Genomic DNA, 17,649 nt, shown 5'->3' with positions numbered 1-17,649 from the left:
CCCAGACACAAGCACGGTGACAGGAGAGGCTTGTAGGCCTATATAGCATGGCAGGAGCCAGCAGCAGAGGCCAATGAGGTCCAGTGGAAGGACAAAATTCTAATAGCTGCATGGGTGTGGTGGTACCTAAAGGTGGCAAAGCTATGACCACAGGAATGGACTTGTTACTTGAAGAGTGACATAAGTGCAGAAGCTGACCAGAATCATGGTACACCTGCCCAGTGGGGGGAAAAAGAACTATAATTTGGGAAAGATAAGCATTTCTTCTTTTGAGAATTGGATGCTATTGGTCATTATTTGCTTTCTACAGTATAATATAATAATAGTGATATTCTATTTCTATAACATAATTATAATTTTCATTTTGTCGACTTGGTTTAAGTGTCTCATATGCTTAGCTCAAACATAGATGAACTTAGTGATCATGGAATGGTTGATACCAGTGCATGTGCAGGCCTCAGCCTTTAGCAGACTATGTCTCTCTGGAAGTTCAAGGTGCAGTTTAACTGTTGGTAATATGTAGATAAGCAGATATGTACATACAGACTTGTACATCAACTATTTTACTAAAAGTGCTAAAGGCTTCTCAAGCTATCCTAGCAAATTTACAGTACAGTTTTATGGGGAAAATAATTGTTTCTACATTTATTTTATAATGCTGGATTATAATAAACCACTTTACCAAAGATCAACTTATAATTTTCAGTTTTTCATATTTCAACTTTGAATCTAAATTACTTATTCAAATGTCTCCTCTTTTAGGGTATATGTGATTATTTTCCCCTTAAGAAAGTAAAAAATAATTATTAATTTAGCATACCATTTAATAAACTAATGCAAACTTGTTAAAATGGATTTTAGAGCCCCAGATTTTCTCATTTGCTTACTTTCAATTCTTTCTAGTTGGTGTTTGTTTTGACATAACTGCATTACCTGTTTGAGAAGCAGATTCCGTTGAGAAGAGACATTGGTCAAAGGTGAGGTAGCCAGGCCTTTTGGTAGTCTGTTTCCCCAACATATTAACACTTTTATCACTCATTATTTAATTTAGCAGCCAAAACCAACACATTCCCCATTTACCATAGAAGTGGGTTGATATTTTCTGCTTCAGCATATTAAAGAGATCGTGTATATATTACAAAAGAGATCACGTATGTATTACAAAATGCTTACAATGTATGTTATATGTGCAATATTGCATGTTGAATATTATTATTTTAAATATAACACATCCCTAAGCATCTTTCTGAAAATTCTTTAAAGATTATAATTTTCTATTTATAATTATCCTTTCTTTGATTCTCTCTTCACCTCACAATAGGTTTCCATAATGATTTCATGATACTGAATATAAAGTGGTAGATTATTTGTCTACAAGGCAAAGTGTTTTATCTATAAAAGTAGCAATTCTTTTAAAATAATTCCTGATTATTTATCATATATATAATATCATCAAACAAAATCTGATATTATAGTTAAAATATTTCCTTTTTCCCATTTCAGGGATTTTTACATTCTTCTCTGTTCTAATAGTTGAGAATTTATTTGAATGTCTATTCTTTCATCTTTGGATACATTTCCTCATCCTGTGGGAACTTATGAAGTGGTGAATGGTCCGTCATTTAGCTGCTCAGTGAATATTAGTCCTTCCTTTTTCCATTCATTCAACTACAGCTACATTGGGAATGAATGATAGTCAAATTTACCTGAAGCGTGACGTACATAAAGAAAGGACCTAATCTATGGGATAAAGAACAGAATGGACTTTCAAGTATTCTTCAAAATGGTGAATTTATAAGATTCTATACAAATAGCCTGAGAGGTCTGCTTAGCATTTGCATCTCCACTGCAGAGACTCCTAATAATTATAGGTACAGGTTATGCTCAGTATTCTGGTAAAAAAAAATAATTTTCATAAAGGAACCCCTGTGGTATCATGGCCAGTCACTGAGCTGTTAGTCACAATGTTAGTAGTTCAAAACCACCACCCACACTATGGGAGAAAGATGAGGTTTTCTGCTCATTTAAAGAGTTACAGTCTCAGAAAACCAAAGAGACAGTTCTTTCTGCCTTGTGCTAGCGGGTCGCTGAGTTGGAAACGACTTGATGGCAGTGAGTATAAGAATACCAGTGCCTGCGTGTCCACGGCAGCACTGTATTCACAGAGGATTGCAGGCCACCACAGTGGATTTACGTAGTAGATGAGATTATGTGTATCATGTGGTACTCAATTGTATGTAGAAGCAATAGATAAGTTGAAAGTACCAATAATACCTAATAGGCTTTTGTAATAAATGACTAACCTATCAATTTTAAGTGTTTGATAACTGGTAGATATTAATAATATCATTACAAACTTAATGTTGAGTAAAATAACAAGTAACAGACCAAAATGTTGATGATAATGCCATATGTGAATTAAACACACACACACACACACATACATAGAGACATGGTGGCAGAGTGGGTTAAGTGCTGAGTGTTAAGTCTTTACATTGTAAGATTCACAAAATGAATTCCCATGAAACTACTCCCATAAATATTTACAGTCTCAGAAATCCAGCGGAGCAGTTATATTGTCATAAAGAGTCATGATGAATCAGAACCAATTTGATGGAAGTTGGTGGTTTCACACACACACATAAAAGCAATAGAAATATTTTGCAATAGTAGATATATGAATCAAAAGATATTTAAAAAAACTTTAGAATCGTTTCTTCTGGAATGAGATAAGGAAGAGAAATGAGCTCTAGCAATAAAAGAGGGAGAGCAGAAGACAGAAGGGAGGAGAGACGTAGGGAGAGACGAGGGCGTGAAGGATTCTATACACACTAATGATAGTACTCTGCCAGGAAGGAGGGACTATAATAAACTCAACCCTCTGTGTATAACAAATAAAAGATGAACAAGTGAGCAAGCAAAAGAGGGAAAAAGAATAGACAATAAATATAAGATCAATTGTAGGAAAAAGTATACTATGAATCTATGCACTCTCAAAACATGCACTGAAACCCTATGCATTGAATCTGTGAATGTGACCTTTTTGAAAATAAGACTGTTCTTTTGTTATGTTAATAAATTCATATGGAGTATGCTATTTCTGACATGTCTTTAAAGGGTTGTTGTTGTTAAGTGCCTTGGCGTCAGCTCCAACCCATAGCAGCAGAAGGAAACACTGTACCACCCTGTACCATCCTGACAAGTGTTCCTTGCCTGAGCAGCCACTGCATCAATCCATCTCACTGACAGCCTCCCTCATTTATGCTACCCTTCCACTTTACCAAGCATCATGTCCTTCTCCAATGACTGGTGTCTCCTGCCCACATGCCAAAGTGTGGAAAACAAAGTCTTCCCATTCTTGCCTTTAAGGAGTACCCTGGCCTGACTTCTTCCAACACAGTTCAGTTGTCCTTTGAGTATCCCATGGCACTTTCAGTATGCTTCCTCCAGCATCCCAATGCATGTAAATTGCATCTTTAATATGCAGATGATACAAGGGACAATATCATGGCTTTGGTCAGGCACAGCTTAGTCCTCAAAGTAGCATCCTTGCTCTTCAGCACCTAAAGTAGTCTGGTGCAGATTTATCTAATGCTTTCAAAGGGATGATAGTAGAGAGTAGACATGGAAGATAGGATAAAATATATACCTCAAAATTTAAGAAGGTAGTACAGATATAAGCAAGGGAACAAATCATGTGCAAAGGCAGATGCGTGTACAAGCAGCTGAAGTCCACTAAGCATTGCCAGCACTCATGCAAAACGAGGCCAGAGGTCCACAGAAGCATCCACTTGACTGAGACCCTCTTTTTAATGTTTTTGCCTCCAGAAATATCCAATCCTGCATTTTCTCTTCTGGAAGGGCACTCATGTAAAGTAATTTTTATTATGGCAGAAATAAGTAAGTAACCCACTGCCACTGAACCTATTCCAACAGACTGAAGCACTGTAGAACAAAGGAGAAGTTCTCTCTAGGGTTCTTGAGGCTGCAACTTTATGCCAGAGCAGGCGGCCTCCTAGGTTTGGCAAAGCCACCAACTTCCAGTGTTTCTGTGAGAGCCGACACATAACTAACACCATCTTCAAGCCCTCGCCTGCTCTTGAAGGACTCCATATGGACGCCTTTTAGCAGTTTATTTTCTCACAGTTTAGGGAACCCAACTGAGGGTGTGAGCTCTAGAGGAAGGTTTATCTTTTTGAGTTTCAGCTTCTGTGTGGTCTCCATGTGGCTTGGTATTGCTCTTCCCCATCTCTTCTCCTTTTGTTGATTTGTTTAAACTCCTTTATATCTCAGAAGAGATTAACTCAAACTCTACAGGAAATGTACTTCATTAACAGAACAAAGATAATCTTCAGAAGCTAGACAACAGAAACTAGTGTTTGCAGCCATTATTTTGTAGGGTTTACAGCACATACCAATCCTTAATAAGGCTCATTAAAAATGATAGACATAAAAACAGTGATCTGAAGGTCAATCAATATAAGCGAGTATGTCAAATATATTTCTATGGAGAGTTCCAGTTAAAATGTGCAGGGGCTGATTTAAACCTGTCTCTGTGATCTGTGGATAACTATAGAGAAATTATCTCAGTAATTCACTTTTCTCAGCTTCATTAGGACACCTTTAAAATTAAGTCCAAACAAAACTGGCTTCTAAGCAGACGTGGTGGGTCAGTTACACTCAAGGCAGAGAAGTCAATTGAGAAGATTATGATAATTTGGGGAGGCAATTCCAATGACGTAATCTTGATAGAGTCTCTCAAAGGACATTGGATGTCACGAAGGCTCCTTAGGCAGATGTTTGGAAACTGTTCAATACTGTATTGGTGAAAAAAAGTCCTGTAAAGTTGTGTGGAGAATTTCCCCCCCCATCGTGACAATGCACTTAGTCTATGAGAATCTCAATGGAAAACCTGACCTTATACACCCACCCTTCAATCCTGATCTAACCCATACACATACCCTTCAATCCTGATCTAACCCATACACACACCCTTCAATCCTGATCTAACCCATACACACACCCTTCAATCCTGATCTAACCCATACACATACCCTTCAATCCTGATCTTACCCCAGACACCCACCCTTCAATCCTGATCTTACCCCAGACACCCACCCTTCAATCCTGATCTTACCCCAGACACCCACCCTTCAATCCTGATCTTAGCCCAGACACCCACCCTTCAATCCTGATCTTACCCCAGACACCCACCCTTCAATCCTGATCTTACCCCGTACACCCACCCTTCAACCCTGATCTCACCCCAGACACCCACCCTTCAATCTTGATCTTGCTTCTACAAACCTCTTTTTCTTCCTGAAATTCAAAGAACATTGAAAAGGAAGACAAGGATGCCCCAATTGCTGTTTGGTGTGGTATACATAACAGAATTATTTGGGAGAGGTTAGAACTTCTTAGGGAAAGGTTCAAAAAAGATGGAAATCTCACCTTTAGTGGTGCATGAATCTAGTTGGAGGAATATGTTCAGAAAGAATGGCTTCATATTTTGGTATTTCTGTTTATTAAAGGTCTCTATGATTTTGTGACTATAATTTTTGACTTAATCTCTGACTATTTATTTTTGGGTTTAGATCAATCATCTCTTAATATAATGATGCAAAGTGTAAAGAAAATATAACTAAAAATATTTTAAAGGGAGAAAGATTAAAGAACTATAGGAAAATCTGGTGAAAACATTTAACCTCATTCATGCTAAGAGAAAATTGAAAAAACTGTATTATAATGTTCTATCCAATGTTACTTGGACTAAGTGCCAAATTTACCAGTGAAGGGCCCAACTGACAGCAAAGGAATAAATAAAAACAAACAAATAGTACCAAATTTAATCCGTATCAATATTCTGGGTACTCATAAGTAAAAATAAACCAATATTTCAGGAGAAATGTGATTAATAAATTATTACTTGAAGAGAAAATATGGAAGCAACTAAACGTGCTAAGCTATAAGAAATGAGCTATATAAGACGGTTTAAGTACAAAATAAAGATCATAGTAGTAGTATTTAAGAAAGATTACTCTTTTAAAATAGTAAGATCTTTGGAATAAACTTACAGAAAATAAAACCAATTCAGAAATACAGTAAAAGCTAGCCAGCAAATGATTTAGGAAAGACAGAAAAGAGAGTGGAGAGAGATAAATACACATGAGCAAACTCCTGAGGGCTAGCCATAGCAAAACAGAACATGGGAGGCCTGGCTCTAATTTGAAGAGGCCCCCAAAGGCACTGTGAGTTAAGTGGTTCATTACTCACTTAAAGATGAGTGCCTCAAATCCATCAGCCACTCCATTGCAGTAAGATTAGGTTGCCTTGTCTCAAGATGTGCAGTCTCAGAAATTATTTGTTGCAACTATGAGTCGGAACTGACTTGATGTCAATGAGTGCTATTTTTGGTTTGGGTTCTAAATTGAAGCATAAAGACTGCTATTATTCTTTTTATTTTAAGAATGTCAAGAAGCATAAACAGGTATAGAAGTCAACGAAAGGATACAATTCAAAATGGGAAAAATTGCTTAATAATGAAAGGGAAAATAGACACAGAAGATCAGAGATACTTTATTTTTTAATTCAATTGTCATTAGTCAATGCATTGTAATTGAAGTATAAATTTGTGAAGGTTTTTCCAAAAGGGATCAGGTGGGTCAAATATGATATAAAACCTGATATTATGTTTTGTCATCTTTTCCCCCAAAACAGTTTTGAAGCAAAAGTCACATGAAGCATAATGATAAATATGTATTAGATCAAAACTTGATCACTTGTTTTTCTTTTCTAAATATATGTATGAATAGCATGACTTGTCATGAAAATAATTTGCCTTTTTTTCAAACCCTCAGGAAAATTTGCTTTTTGTGCAAATTTTTGAGAGAATAGGTTAGAATATATGTCTTTAAGATTCAAATAACAATGATCAGTAAACACATACATTACCACAAAATAATTAGTATATTAATAATGGGACTCTTTTCAGAAATGTAATACTAACTGACTGTGCATTATGTTCTCAGCCTGCACTGGGCGGGATGTAAGTGTTAGAAGAACCATTTACAACTTAGTCTCTGACTTCAAGATGCCTTTTATCTATTTGACAGATAAGGAAGGACATAAAAGTGAGAAAACAGTGTAGAACAAGAGGACTTGGAAGAAGAGCTTCCTTGTACTGAAGAAAGATTTGAACTAGGTCTTATAGAATATCCAGAATATTTAGGGATGAAGAAAAGAAAGTGTAGTTTAAGTAAAAACAAATGAAAAGGGTTTAGGATACAGGGGCACACTCAGTCTGATAAGGCCTATCTCTACTTAAAAACGTTCCAAAAGATTTTTGAAAAGGTAAGAAACTATATACATGTTGTTGGGAGGGGACTTTGAGTGACCCTGTGCACAAAAGGATGGAAATTTTCCCAGCCCAGAACCATCTCACAATTACTGTCATGTTTGAGTCCATTGCTGCAACTGCTATGTAACTCAAACCATCTTTTGTTTTCAAAAGCATAAATAGTTGCTTTTTTTCAACCTAAGGAAATGTAGAACTAGAATGAGAAAACTCAAGTGGGTTGCACTATAGTTATCAGAAAACAAACAAATATTTGATGGGGGTCTTAAAACTTAGCCCTGGTGTCCTAGTGGGTTACATGACAGGAAGCTAATGACAAGGTCAACTGTTTTAACCTATCAGCCCCTCTCTCCTCCCTCTTAAAGACTACAGTCTCAGAAACTCGAGGGAGCAGATCTACTCTGACCTACAGACTACCTACGAGTCAAAATAAACTTGATGACAGAAGGTTAGAGTAGCTGGTGTGTGTGTGTGTGTGTGTGTGTTAAAAGTATAAGACCAACCATAGAGCAGAGTAGAGTGGTAAAAGCAATGCCTTAAGGAAATAATTCATTGACAAAGGACACATGGACTGCGCGCACCACCGCATCTACTACCCTGATACCAGATTTAGATAGTGCAGGCTTTTCTCACTTGGATTACCATAGAAGGTCTTCGTCAGAAAGAAATAACAACAACATAGAGACAACCTGCAAAATCATACAAAAGATCAATGGACTTGTCAGTTAGAGACTTGTGAGACCTCAAAACCGTGGTCCTTATGTCTTGACCTGGGGACCAATTTTCTGCCCAACAACAGGGAGAACTGTGAAGTGAATACAATCATCAGAATGAGCATCACCCAAGTAAAAGCAATCATAAGAGACCAATAGGGCAATGTGTATCTCCAAACAAAGCTCTGGCGTCAGGAGGAAGCAAGAAAGAAGGATGAGTAGAAAGGGGGAGCAGAGCGGGGGTGGGAAGAGTACTGTCACCATGAAGGGGATGCAACTGAAGTTAGAAAACAAAATGGATTCAAGCCATTGAAAGGAAAACTAACTTACTCCATAAAATTTCATCTAAGTTACAATAAAAGTTTTAAAGGAAGAACTTTTGGATATGGCAAAATGTGTATCTCTATTAACACATTAGATAACAAGATTGGGCCTAATGACTCCAATTTATGACTTGACAATGCGGTCTTGGCTTATGCAAATAGAGTTTGTGGTGTGTGACCTGTATTCACAATGAAAAGAACTGCGGAGTTTCAGTTAGTGGTTAAAGGAAGTAGAGGTATAATATTTTCACCCAAAGTATTTTCAGATTCCTTCATTTCTAGTCAGAGACCTCAAAAAATCTGCAGAATAAGAACTGATCATTTATTAACCCCTTACTGGGAGGGAGGCATAATAACCCTCTCTCAGTACAATCGAGTCAATGCTGACTCAGAGCTAGCCCCTGGAATTTCAGAGAGTGGACTCTGGGGATGCAGAAAGCCTGTCTTTCTCGCCAAGTTACTTTACACGGTGAAAGAAAATCATGGTTATCCAGAAAACACACTGCCATCTCAATTCTGGCTGATCATGACCTCATAGAGGGTTTCCGAGGCTCTAAATACTAGCAAGAGTAGATAGCTCCTTCTTTGTACCCTGAGGCAGCTGCTTATTGGGAACCAGTGCTCACCCAAATGCCACCAATGCCCATGGATCCTAGTTAAGACTGCTTCACAGATGAGAACATCGAAGCTTAAAACTCTCATGTGCTGTATCTGGACTATGGTTTTATACCCACTGCACCTCAGAGGAAGGAGTAGAAGTTCAATCTGTCAGACTCCAGAGCTCTAGTACTTGCTATCCTCATTTCCAGCACTACCTAAGAACTTCAGCAGCATTTTCTGTTTACAGTCAGAAAATGGGAAAAATAAGTCCAAGAGTTATTTTCTAGAATACTGGAAAACAAACAAACAAAAACAACAAAAATTCTGGGGCCAAGACTAGACTTCAGAGGATTCTAACTACTATGCAAACTGAAAATTAATGCTTTAGAAAATTAAAAAAAAAAACACAGGGGACTTTACTGATGTGATTATGCTTCAGGGAAAAATTATCAATCTGAGGCTAGCAATTTGGGGGATGGCGACTGTGAACTTTTCTCTCTAAAAGAGTAGCGCTGTAAGAGCCCCCAATAAAAGGATCTATATTTAAAAAGGCACATCACAGATGAATGTTTTGTTTAAAATTCACTGAGTACTTTTTATAATTTTCCTGAAGGCCCTTTGGTTTTGTTTGTCCCAAGATCTATTCTGAAGAAGAACAGGACGCTCCAAACATTTGCTTACCAACATTGGTGCAGCTTTCGCCATCCACATCCAGCTTCCACCCCTCGTAACAGGAGCACTTGACTGTGTGCTTGTGCTGCTCACACCCTTGACTACACTTGCGATGACTGCTGCAGTGATCTACGATTTCACATGTTTTATTATCTCCCTTCAGCTGAAAGCCTTCAGGGCAGGAACAGACGATGCCCTTTCCAGGAACAACCGAGCAGTGGTTGCTGCAGCCTCCGTTGCTCAGGGAACATTCATCTAGGAGGGCAGAGGTCAAAAGTACAGATCACTGAACTCAATTTTCCACGTCTTAAATGAAAAGAACACACTATACATCAAAATTAGTAAGTTATATTTGGATCCCTCCCCCAGAATTCGAATTAGGTCAAAAACCAATCAAACGAGTAAACCTAATTAGCTATGAGTTCAGTGTCCCTGGGTGGCATGAATGGTTAAGTGGTCATACAGTAACTAAAACATTGGTTAAGTCTGATCCACCCAAAGCTGTCTAGAAAGAAAGTCTTGCGGATCTGCCACTGAACTCCCGATGAAGCAGCTCCTGCCTACATAGAAAAAGGAATACAAGGATCCCTGGTGACGTAGTGGTAACAAGTAGGGCTGTCATCCAAATGGCTGGCAGTTTGAAACCACCAGTAGCTCTGTGGGAGAAGGGCTGAGCAGTCTACTCCTGTAAATGGTGACAGTCTCACAGGTTGTCCAGATGAGTGAGTGTTGGCTCCATGGGAACTGCCCCATGGCAATGGGTCCATATATTTATTTTGGTTTATAATAGAAGCTAGGAATGGAAGCTTTTAATGTCTCTAAAACTTTGGAGTGTGTTTGGCTGTACTCCATAGACAAAATATAAGCTCAATGTTTCTATTGTGATTGAAAAGATTAGATTGAGTTTAGGCACAGAGGCCTATTAAAGGAATGGATCCACATTGATGATTTAAATATTAGATTATTTAAAGGATTATAGATAAACAGTTATATGCATATATGAATGATCAATTTTTACATATATTATATAAATCTAATCTGATCTACAGTGATAATACAGATTATTTTAGTTTCCTTTTTGTTTGCTAGAGCCAATTGTTTTAAAAATTAGTTAAGTTGTAGATTGTGTCTTATATATTAGTCATTATAATTTAGTCAGTTAAGTCATGGAAACAATACAAATATACTTTAAAAAATCCCGATCTTTTTTGATGAACTGAAGGGCTACTAGTACTGAATGCATGAATAATATGAGTGGTCTACCTTTTATTGTACATTTCATTCACAACACTTCTCATATTTTATATTATACTTTTAGGGACAGGGCTACCCTAGAGTAAGCAGTTCAATATATTGTTAAGTATGAAATGTTTACAACTCCTCAAAAACTGTGCCCATATGTGGACAATTTCAAGATGTCACGTGTGGCTTTGAAGCAAACAGCAGACATATATTTTTGTAGCCATTACACCACTTATTAGTATGCGTATCTTTGCTGTTGTTATTTTGAGTTGGCTCTGATTCCTGATAACCTTCGCTGTAACTCCTGCACCACCTTCATAATCAGTGGTAGGCTCTGTCATTTGAGGCACACAGACATAAGGCCACCAAAATCCTTATGTCTCTCTCTCTCTCTCTCTCTCTTTTTTTTGTGAGCACAGCTAAGGTTATATTTCAGTCTCAGGAGTAAACGAGTTGGTAGCAATCCGTAGCAACACCAAAATCTGCAAGACTTAATTGATTGGGACAGTGGAACCAGAAACAAACAAATCTTCCCTCATCCAGTATTAAGACTATATTAAATAATATTTTCTGGGTCACTGGTTGCAAAATCCTGATTCTTGATGACTGCTATTGCATATCTTTATGGGATTATAGGAATAAACGTGGTACTTGTTATTTATTTATTTACCTGATAGGACAGATTTGCCTTAGGTATGAACAGGTATGATTTTTGAAGAACTGTTCAAAAGTTTTAAATATATGTATTACACAAATTACACATATTAGAATTACATTTTGTTGAAATTGGAAACAAATTAAAAGAGTGTTTAGAGAAGTTTCCAGAGACTGATTTTTTAAAAGATACACTAAAGAAAAATATCCTTTACTTGGCAAGCTATAATGACATACACTTATGTATCTTAAGTAGTTGTCACATATGGAAATTTGTCTGCTTCAAACAGCAAGCTCCATGTAAGGCATTTTTAAAAGAGCCTATATTAAAAAATTATATATGTGTCAGTTTCCCCATATTATTTATCATCATAAAATAAATTTTAGTGATATAAAGAAAGTGATGACAAACTATTTTCTCTAAAACCTTAATTGGAATTTGGTACTATTTTAGAAGTAGAATTTTAAAAGAGAGATTCATTTCTTGGTTCTTTAAAATATTTTTTCAACCACACTCACAATCAGCTCAAAAGAGCAGTCATATCAAAGTTTTTGCCCCATTTTAGTTCAGTTGACAGACTGTTTCAGGAGAATTACTGTACGGAAATGTCATAGGTGAAAAAATATTACAATTTTCTTGCATATTTCAAATATGACCATTTATTTAGTGCTGGAAGCATATTTCTTGATACTATTTGTGGACATTAAATCAGATTTTTGGGTGACGGGAAATCTAAATTTAAATCTACAATTAATTCTGTACCTTCAATGCCAGCATTTGCATAGTGTAGTCTCATAATTTCTTCTTGTGGCAGTTACATAATCTCCTGTCAATTTGAGTGAAGAGGTGGAGTCTTGTTGGTCAATCAGGTCATAACCAATGAGAGCTCTGTATGGGCATAGCCTTCTCCTAAGGATTATGAGGCACACATGCCCCTGCAGGTGGGACACACACTCTCTCTGCTTGGTCTTCCTGCTGACAAGACACATGGAGCTATGCTGATGGAGCCAGAACTTTAGAGATGGAGGAGCCACGTGGAAACCCACACCAAGGTTGAGATGCTTCTACCACCATGGGATCCACAAGACTTTCCACCCATTGACTTCCTGCTTTGGGTGTCATTGTGTGTGCTGTGTGAGTCTGAAGAGGAATTTATAGACTGGGATTGGACATATGGGCTAATATCGGACTTGTGGACTTGATCTGGACTGAGCTGGGATGTTTTCTCATTATACAATTGCTCTTTTATATAAAGTTCTTTCTTATTCACATATGAGTGTCTATGAATTTGTTTCTCTAGTCAACCCAGACTAACACACTTCGTTAACCCTAAACTTCTACAACAAAGGTCAAAATCTTCTCAAAAGTTTAATTTTGTTTGATGATTGCATATTAATTTATTTGCTTGTTATTCCCTTCATTTATCTTGAGAGCATGAGAAAAACGTGGAAATGAACTAGTGTCTTTCAACACCTAAAATAAATGCACATTTTCATCACAGTCACCTGAGAGTTATGAATAGACTAGAATTTCAAAAGTCACTTGTCTTGTGACTTAATTGGAGAGATGTTTGACTTGTTAAAGTCTAGACTCTTCCCTAAACACTATATTTACATCTTAAGAGTACTGATAAGTTGTCTTATTTTAAATTGTATTTATCTGCAAACCTTACAAATTTTAATGCAAAAGAAACAAACTCGCTCTAGCAAGGTGAACAAGCTAGGAGAAAAGGCAGTGCAATGAATATAGCAAAATCAAGTCTGACATCTTTCTCTTCCTTTTTCTCAATCTAATTTACTTAAATATTTTTCCTGAATCATTGATTTAAAAATTAAGGCCACTGAATGGAAACAGTTGCATGTAGCAACTCAGGGCTGCTTTATAAAGCCATTGGCTCTGAAAGAAAGGGCATTTTATTATGTACATCTTCCATAAAGGAAAAATAGCCTTCTCTCTCTGTATCTCTCTCTCTGTCTCTTTCTCTTGCTCTCTATTTGTTTATTTATTTTTGGTAATGCTCAGTATTCTATTAATTCTCAATTGATATAAAATATGATAACTTCAGGCTAAATTTAGTTGTTTTTTCTGATTTCCATCAGGCAGCAATATCATTTCCTAAAGTCATTTTCTCACAGTCTCAAGTCATCTCATTATTGTTCTTATCAATCTGTGAACTCTTTTTCAATACTCTGCTGATGTCACCTTCAGTATTATCCGTAAAACGCATTTTTATAAATCTCCTAGCCAAATCGCTGATCTCCCCACAGAGAAGAAAATGCCGTTTTCTTTTATATGAGCTCATTGGCATATGGAGATGGCTAGAGAGAAGTGAATTCACAGCTCACAATCCATCAGATTGAAATCATCATTTCAACTATGTAAAGCACACATCATATGTTTGCTGTAAAAGGATCAAAATAAATTAGGTGGAAATCATATAAACTTGGGTAATATTCAATTTGTTTTATTATCCAGTTACCTCTTTTCCTCCTCCTTAAAACAGATTATACTTTAATCAATAAAAAAAGTCATACGTCATAGGATGGTAGTAAGCACCACTTCACAGATGAGTAATAAAAAGATGTTCTGAATGACTCAATGACAAAAATATGACAAATTCATATTTTGAACAGAAATGACTATGTCAAGACATAAGTAATGAGCAGTTACGCAATCTGTAAGCTGGTTGGATATGAACTAAGTTTTACTGCTTTATTGTCAGCAATCTCAGCATACACTTTTTTTAATGTAGGTAGAGCACATGAAAATATAGATAGGGTGGAACAATAAACATTACGTTGAAGGGGAATGAATGGGGAAAATGACAACGACTATGGCAGGTATCAGCAAGTAGATGAAATGAAGGGTTCTAGTAAAGGCAGGGGTAAGTTCATTACCACACAGATCGCCTTCATCAGACCCATCCGGACAATCCCTTCTCCCATTGCAGAGTCCCTCTGGCGGCAGGCACACTGAAGTGTCATTAGCACAGGGGTACTTGGGTGGTCCACACAAGAAGCTCTCACAATCATCTTCATCTGATTGATCTTCACAATCAATATCTCCATCACATACCCATGCTTTGTTGATGCATCTCCCTTAAGAAAACAGAAACATTATATATTCGATATTTGTAACTAATCTCTGCAATCATGGGTGACCATTATTGTCTTCAGTTAGAGCACAATTGCTTGCCCTTAGCAAGAAATCTATGTAGACAATTTGACGGCTCTTTTCATAACAACATTCTAGTAGTTGTGGCCCTGGTTATTAAGGTATTCACAGTGTTAAAGCCTTGATATTTTCTTTAGTTTCAAATAATTGTCCTGTTCTTTATTAAAAAAAGAGAAGGAAGGAAGGAAGGAAGGAAGGAAGGAAGGAAGGAAGGAAGGAAGGAAGGAAGGGTGGTTCCTTGTTTATTAAAAAAAGGTTATTGCCATATATTTAAAAGGTCACTTTCAGGATACATTTGTGCATCAATGTCTTTCAGACCCCTCATTAAAGTAAATGCTTTATATTAACATAAGTTGTTTTTCCATTTAGATCTCTTTCCTAACCTCTCACCCCTGGCATGTCCTCTCATAAGAGAAAATGTCCTACAAAATAATAAGTAATCATATTGCATGTCACTCATGAGAACATACATATAGACTGAATTTAAAGAAATAAAATTTTCAGACTCAATCTATAAAAACAAGCTTTTTTTCATTACCTTTGAAAGAAAAAATAAAGAATGATGCTGCAAATAAATTGGGACATGAAAAATAGTAGATAGATTGCTTGTGTCCAAGGATCAGTGTGTATTTAATATTTTCAGTTATTGCAAAGTATGGTAATTTTAAAATAATAAAAAATATTCGTGCAAACATTTATTCTTTATAAAAATGCATTAATAAATCAAATGAGAAAAAATAAATTTCAACTTTAATAAAAATACTTCGATAATATTCAACATTATTCATTGACATAAGACTCAGGAAATAAGAACTGATACTTTTTTAACACATTGTTTGAGCTGAGAAACTTGTGCCTAAAAAAAAAACATAACTAATATTATTATTTCATATTTTCAGAGAAACTAATGCAATTAGATAAGAGAAAACTGAAATGTAAAACTTAGAAAGAAATAAATGTGCCATTCTATAAAGTATACAAAGTCATATAAGTAGAAAATTAAGAATTATAAGAGACAAATAGCCCAATAAATATGTGTTGTTAAGGCCCTTGTATCAATTCTGACTCACAGTGACTCAATGATAGTTACACAAAGGAGAACATATCTATAAGTAAAGCTTACCACAGAAATAAAAGACTTAAATAAACACAGAAAAATATAAAACACTTTTGCAAGAAACTCAGAGACTTAAACAAATTGAACTATCCCCCGTGCTCCTGAATAAGAAGACGAAGTATAGTGATAATGTTACTATTACCCAAAGCACTTTATATAAATTCAATGTAACTTCTAAATAAATTCCAACATTGTTTTTAAACAAAATGGAAAACGTAATCGCCAACTTTATATGTAAAGGGACAAAACTTAAACAAACTAAAACAAAGTAGGAGGCCTTTCAGCCCAAATCTTTAAAACTTATTAAGTACACATGGTAATCAAAATAGTGTCTTACTGGTGAAAGAACAAAAGACCAGTGGATTAGAATGAAAACCCAGAAATACAGCCAAGTACCTACAGATGTCAGATCTTTGATAAAAAGGACGAAAACACGTTAAGTGGGAAAAAAGATGGCCTTTTCAATAAATGGGGCTTTCAATAAATGAATCGCCACCTGCAAAAGAATGAAACAGGACCTATATCTCCCACCATGTACAAAAACAAACTTAAAATGGATTGAATACGTAAAAATAAATTCTACAATCATAAATGTCATCAATGAAAACTAATAGAGACAGAAAATGGGTCCTTATATAAGCCATACCTATGTTAGGACATAATGAAAACTACCTACGCAATAGAAGACAAAATAGAGGACAGGGACTTTCTATAAATATGACTTTTATGCAAATAAAGTCTTCATGAAAAGAGTTAAAAGAAAAGCCACAGCTTGGGAAAAATATTTAGCAGTGTGTGGTAGTTACATAATCTGGTGTCAACTTGTGGAGGGATGGAGTCTAGCCTGCCAGTCAGGTCACAGCTTGATGACCTAATTTGGAGGTGCTAAGGAGAGAAATAGCTCGCTGGAGGCTGGACACAGGCTCATTCCCTGGGAGATAGTACTGGTGACAAGGCTGATGGAGCTACACTGATGCAGCCAGAGTTCTGGGGCTGGAGGAGTCACACTGAGACCCACACCAGCGCTGAGATGCCTCTACTGCCACTGGATCCACAAGACTTTCCATTCACTGGCCTGTGATCTTCCTGCATTCTGCACCATTGCATGTGCTGGGTGAGTCTGAAGAAGAATTTATAGACTGCTTTCGGACAAATGGGCTAATATTCGAATGTATGGACTTGAACTGAACTGGACTGGGGTGCTTTCTTAATATACAATTACCCTTTTTTATATAAAATGCTTTCTTAAACACATATGAGAGTCTAAGAATTTTTCTCTAGTCATCCCAGACTAGCACACAGTAATATATCAAATAAAGGGTTAATTTTAAAAATCTATAGAAAACTATAACACCTTAATAAGAAAAATAATGCAATTTAAAAAATGGGCACAAGACAAAAATAGACAGTTTACTGAAGTTGCCATCCAGGCTTCCAAAAAGCATATGAAGCAATGTTCATTAGCAATAAGAGAAATACAAATTAAAACAACCATGAGATACCACTTCAAACTGACACTATCGGCAAAACAAAAAAATATGGAACAAGAATTACTAAATTCTGGAGAAGTTGTGGAGATTAGAACACTCACACATTGCTGGTGGGATTTTAGACTTATACAACAAATATAGAAATCAGTATGGAGCTTCCTTAAACAAATGAAATTCAAATACCTTAAAATCACGCAAACTCTCTATATGATATATTCTCCAAAGAAATAAAGAACAGAACATAATCTGACATAGCACACCTACATTCATTATACCAATTTCTATTATAACACAAAGATTCATATAAAA

General features: G+C 36.3%; 1 protein-coding gene across 1 annotated transcript in view; it reads right to left on the bottom strand.

The window, feature by feature from the left end:
* LRP1B (LDL receptor related protein 1B) overlaps nt 1–17,649 on the bottom strand; it is a 1,686,774-nt gene that overhangs the window by 723,553 nt on the left and 945,572 nt on the right. Inside the window, exons 19-20 of the mRNA XM_045298375.1 lie at nt 14,457–14,657; nt 9,672–9,917 (exon numbers count right to left, since the gene is read on the bottom strand). Coding sequence (XP_045154310.1) covers nt 9,672–9,917; nt 14,457–14,657 — 447 coding nt within the window. The remainder of the gene's footprint in view (nt 1–9,671; nt 9,918–14,456; nt 14,658–17,649) is intronic.

Source organism: Echinops telfairi, unplaced genomic scaffold, assembly GCF_000313985.2.
Source record: "Echinops telfairi isolate 266 unplaced genomic scaffold, ASM31398v2 ScPeMD7_4;HRSCAF=17, whole genome shotgun sequence".
Lineage (NCBI taxonomy): Eukaryota > Metazoa > Chordata > Mammalia > Afrosoricida > Tenrecidae > Echinops > Echinops telfairi.
Note: the sequence above shows the minus strand (reverse complement) of the source record. Positions and strands in the feature narration are given on the sequence as shown.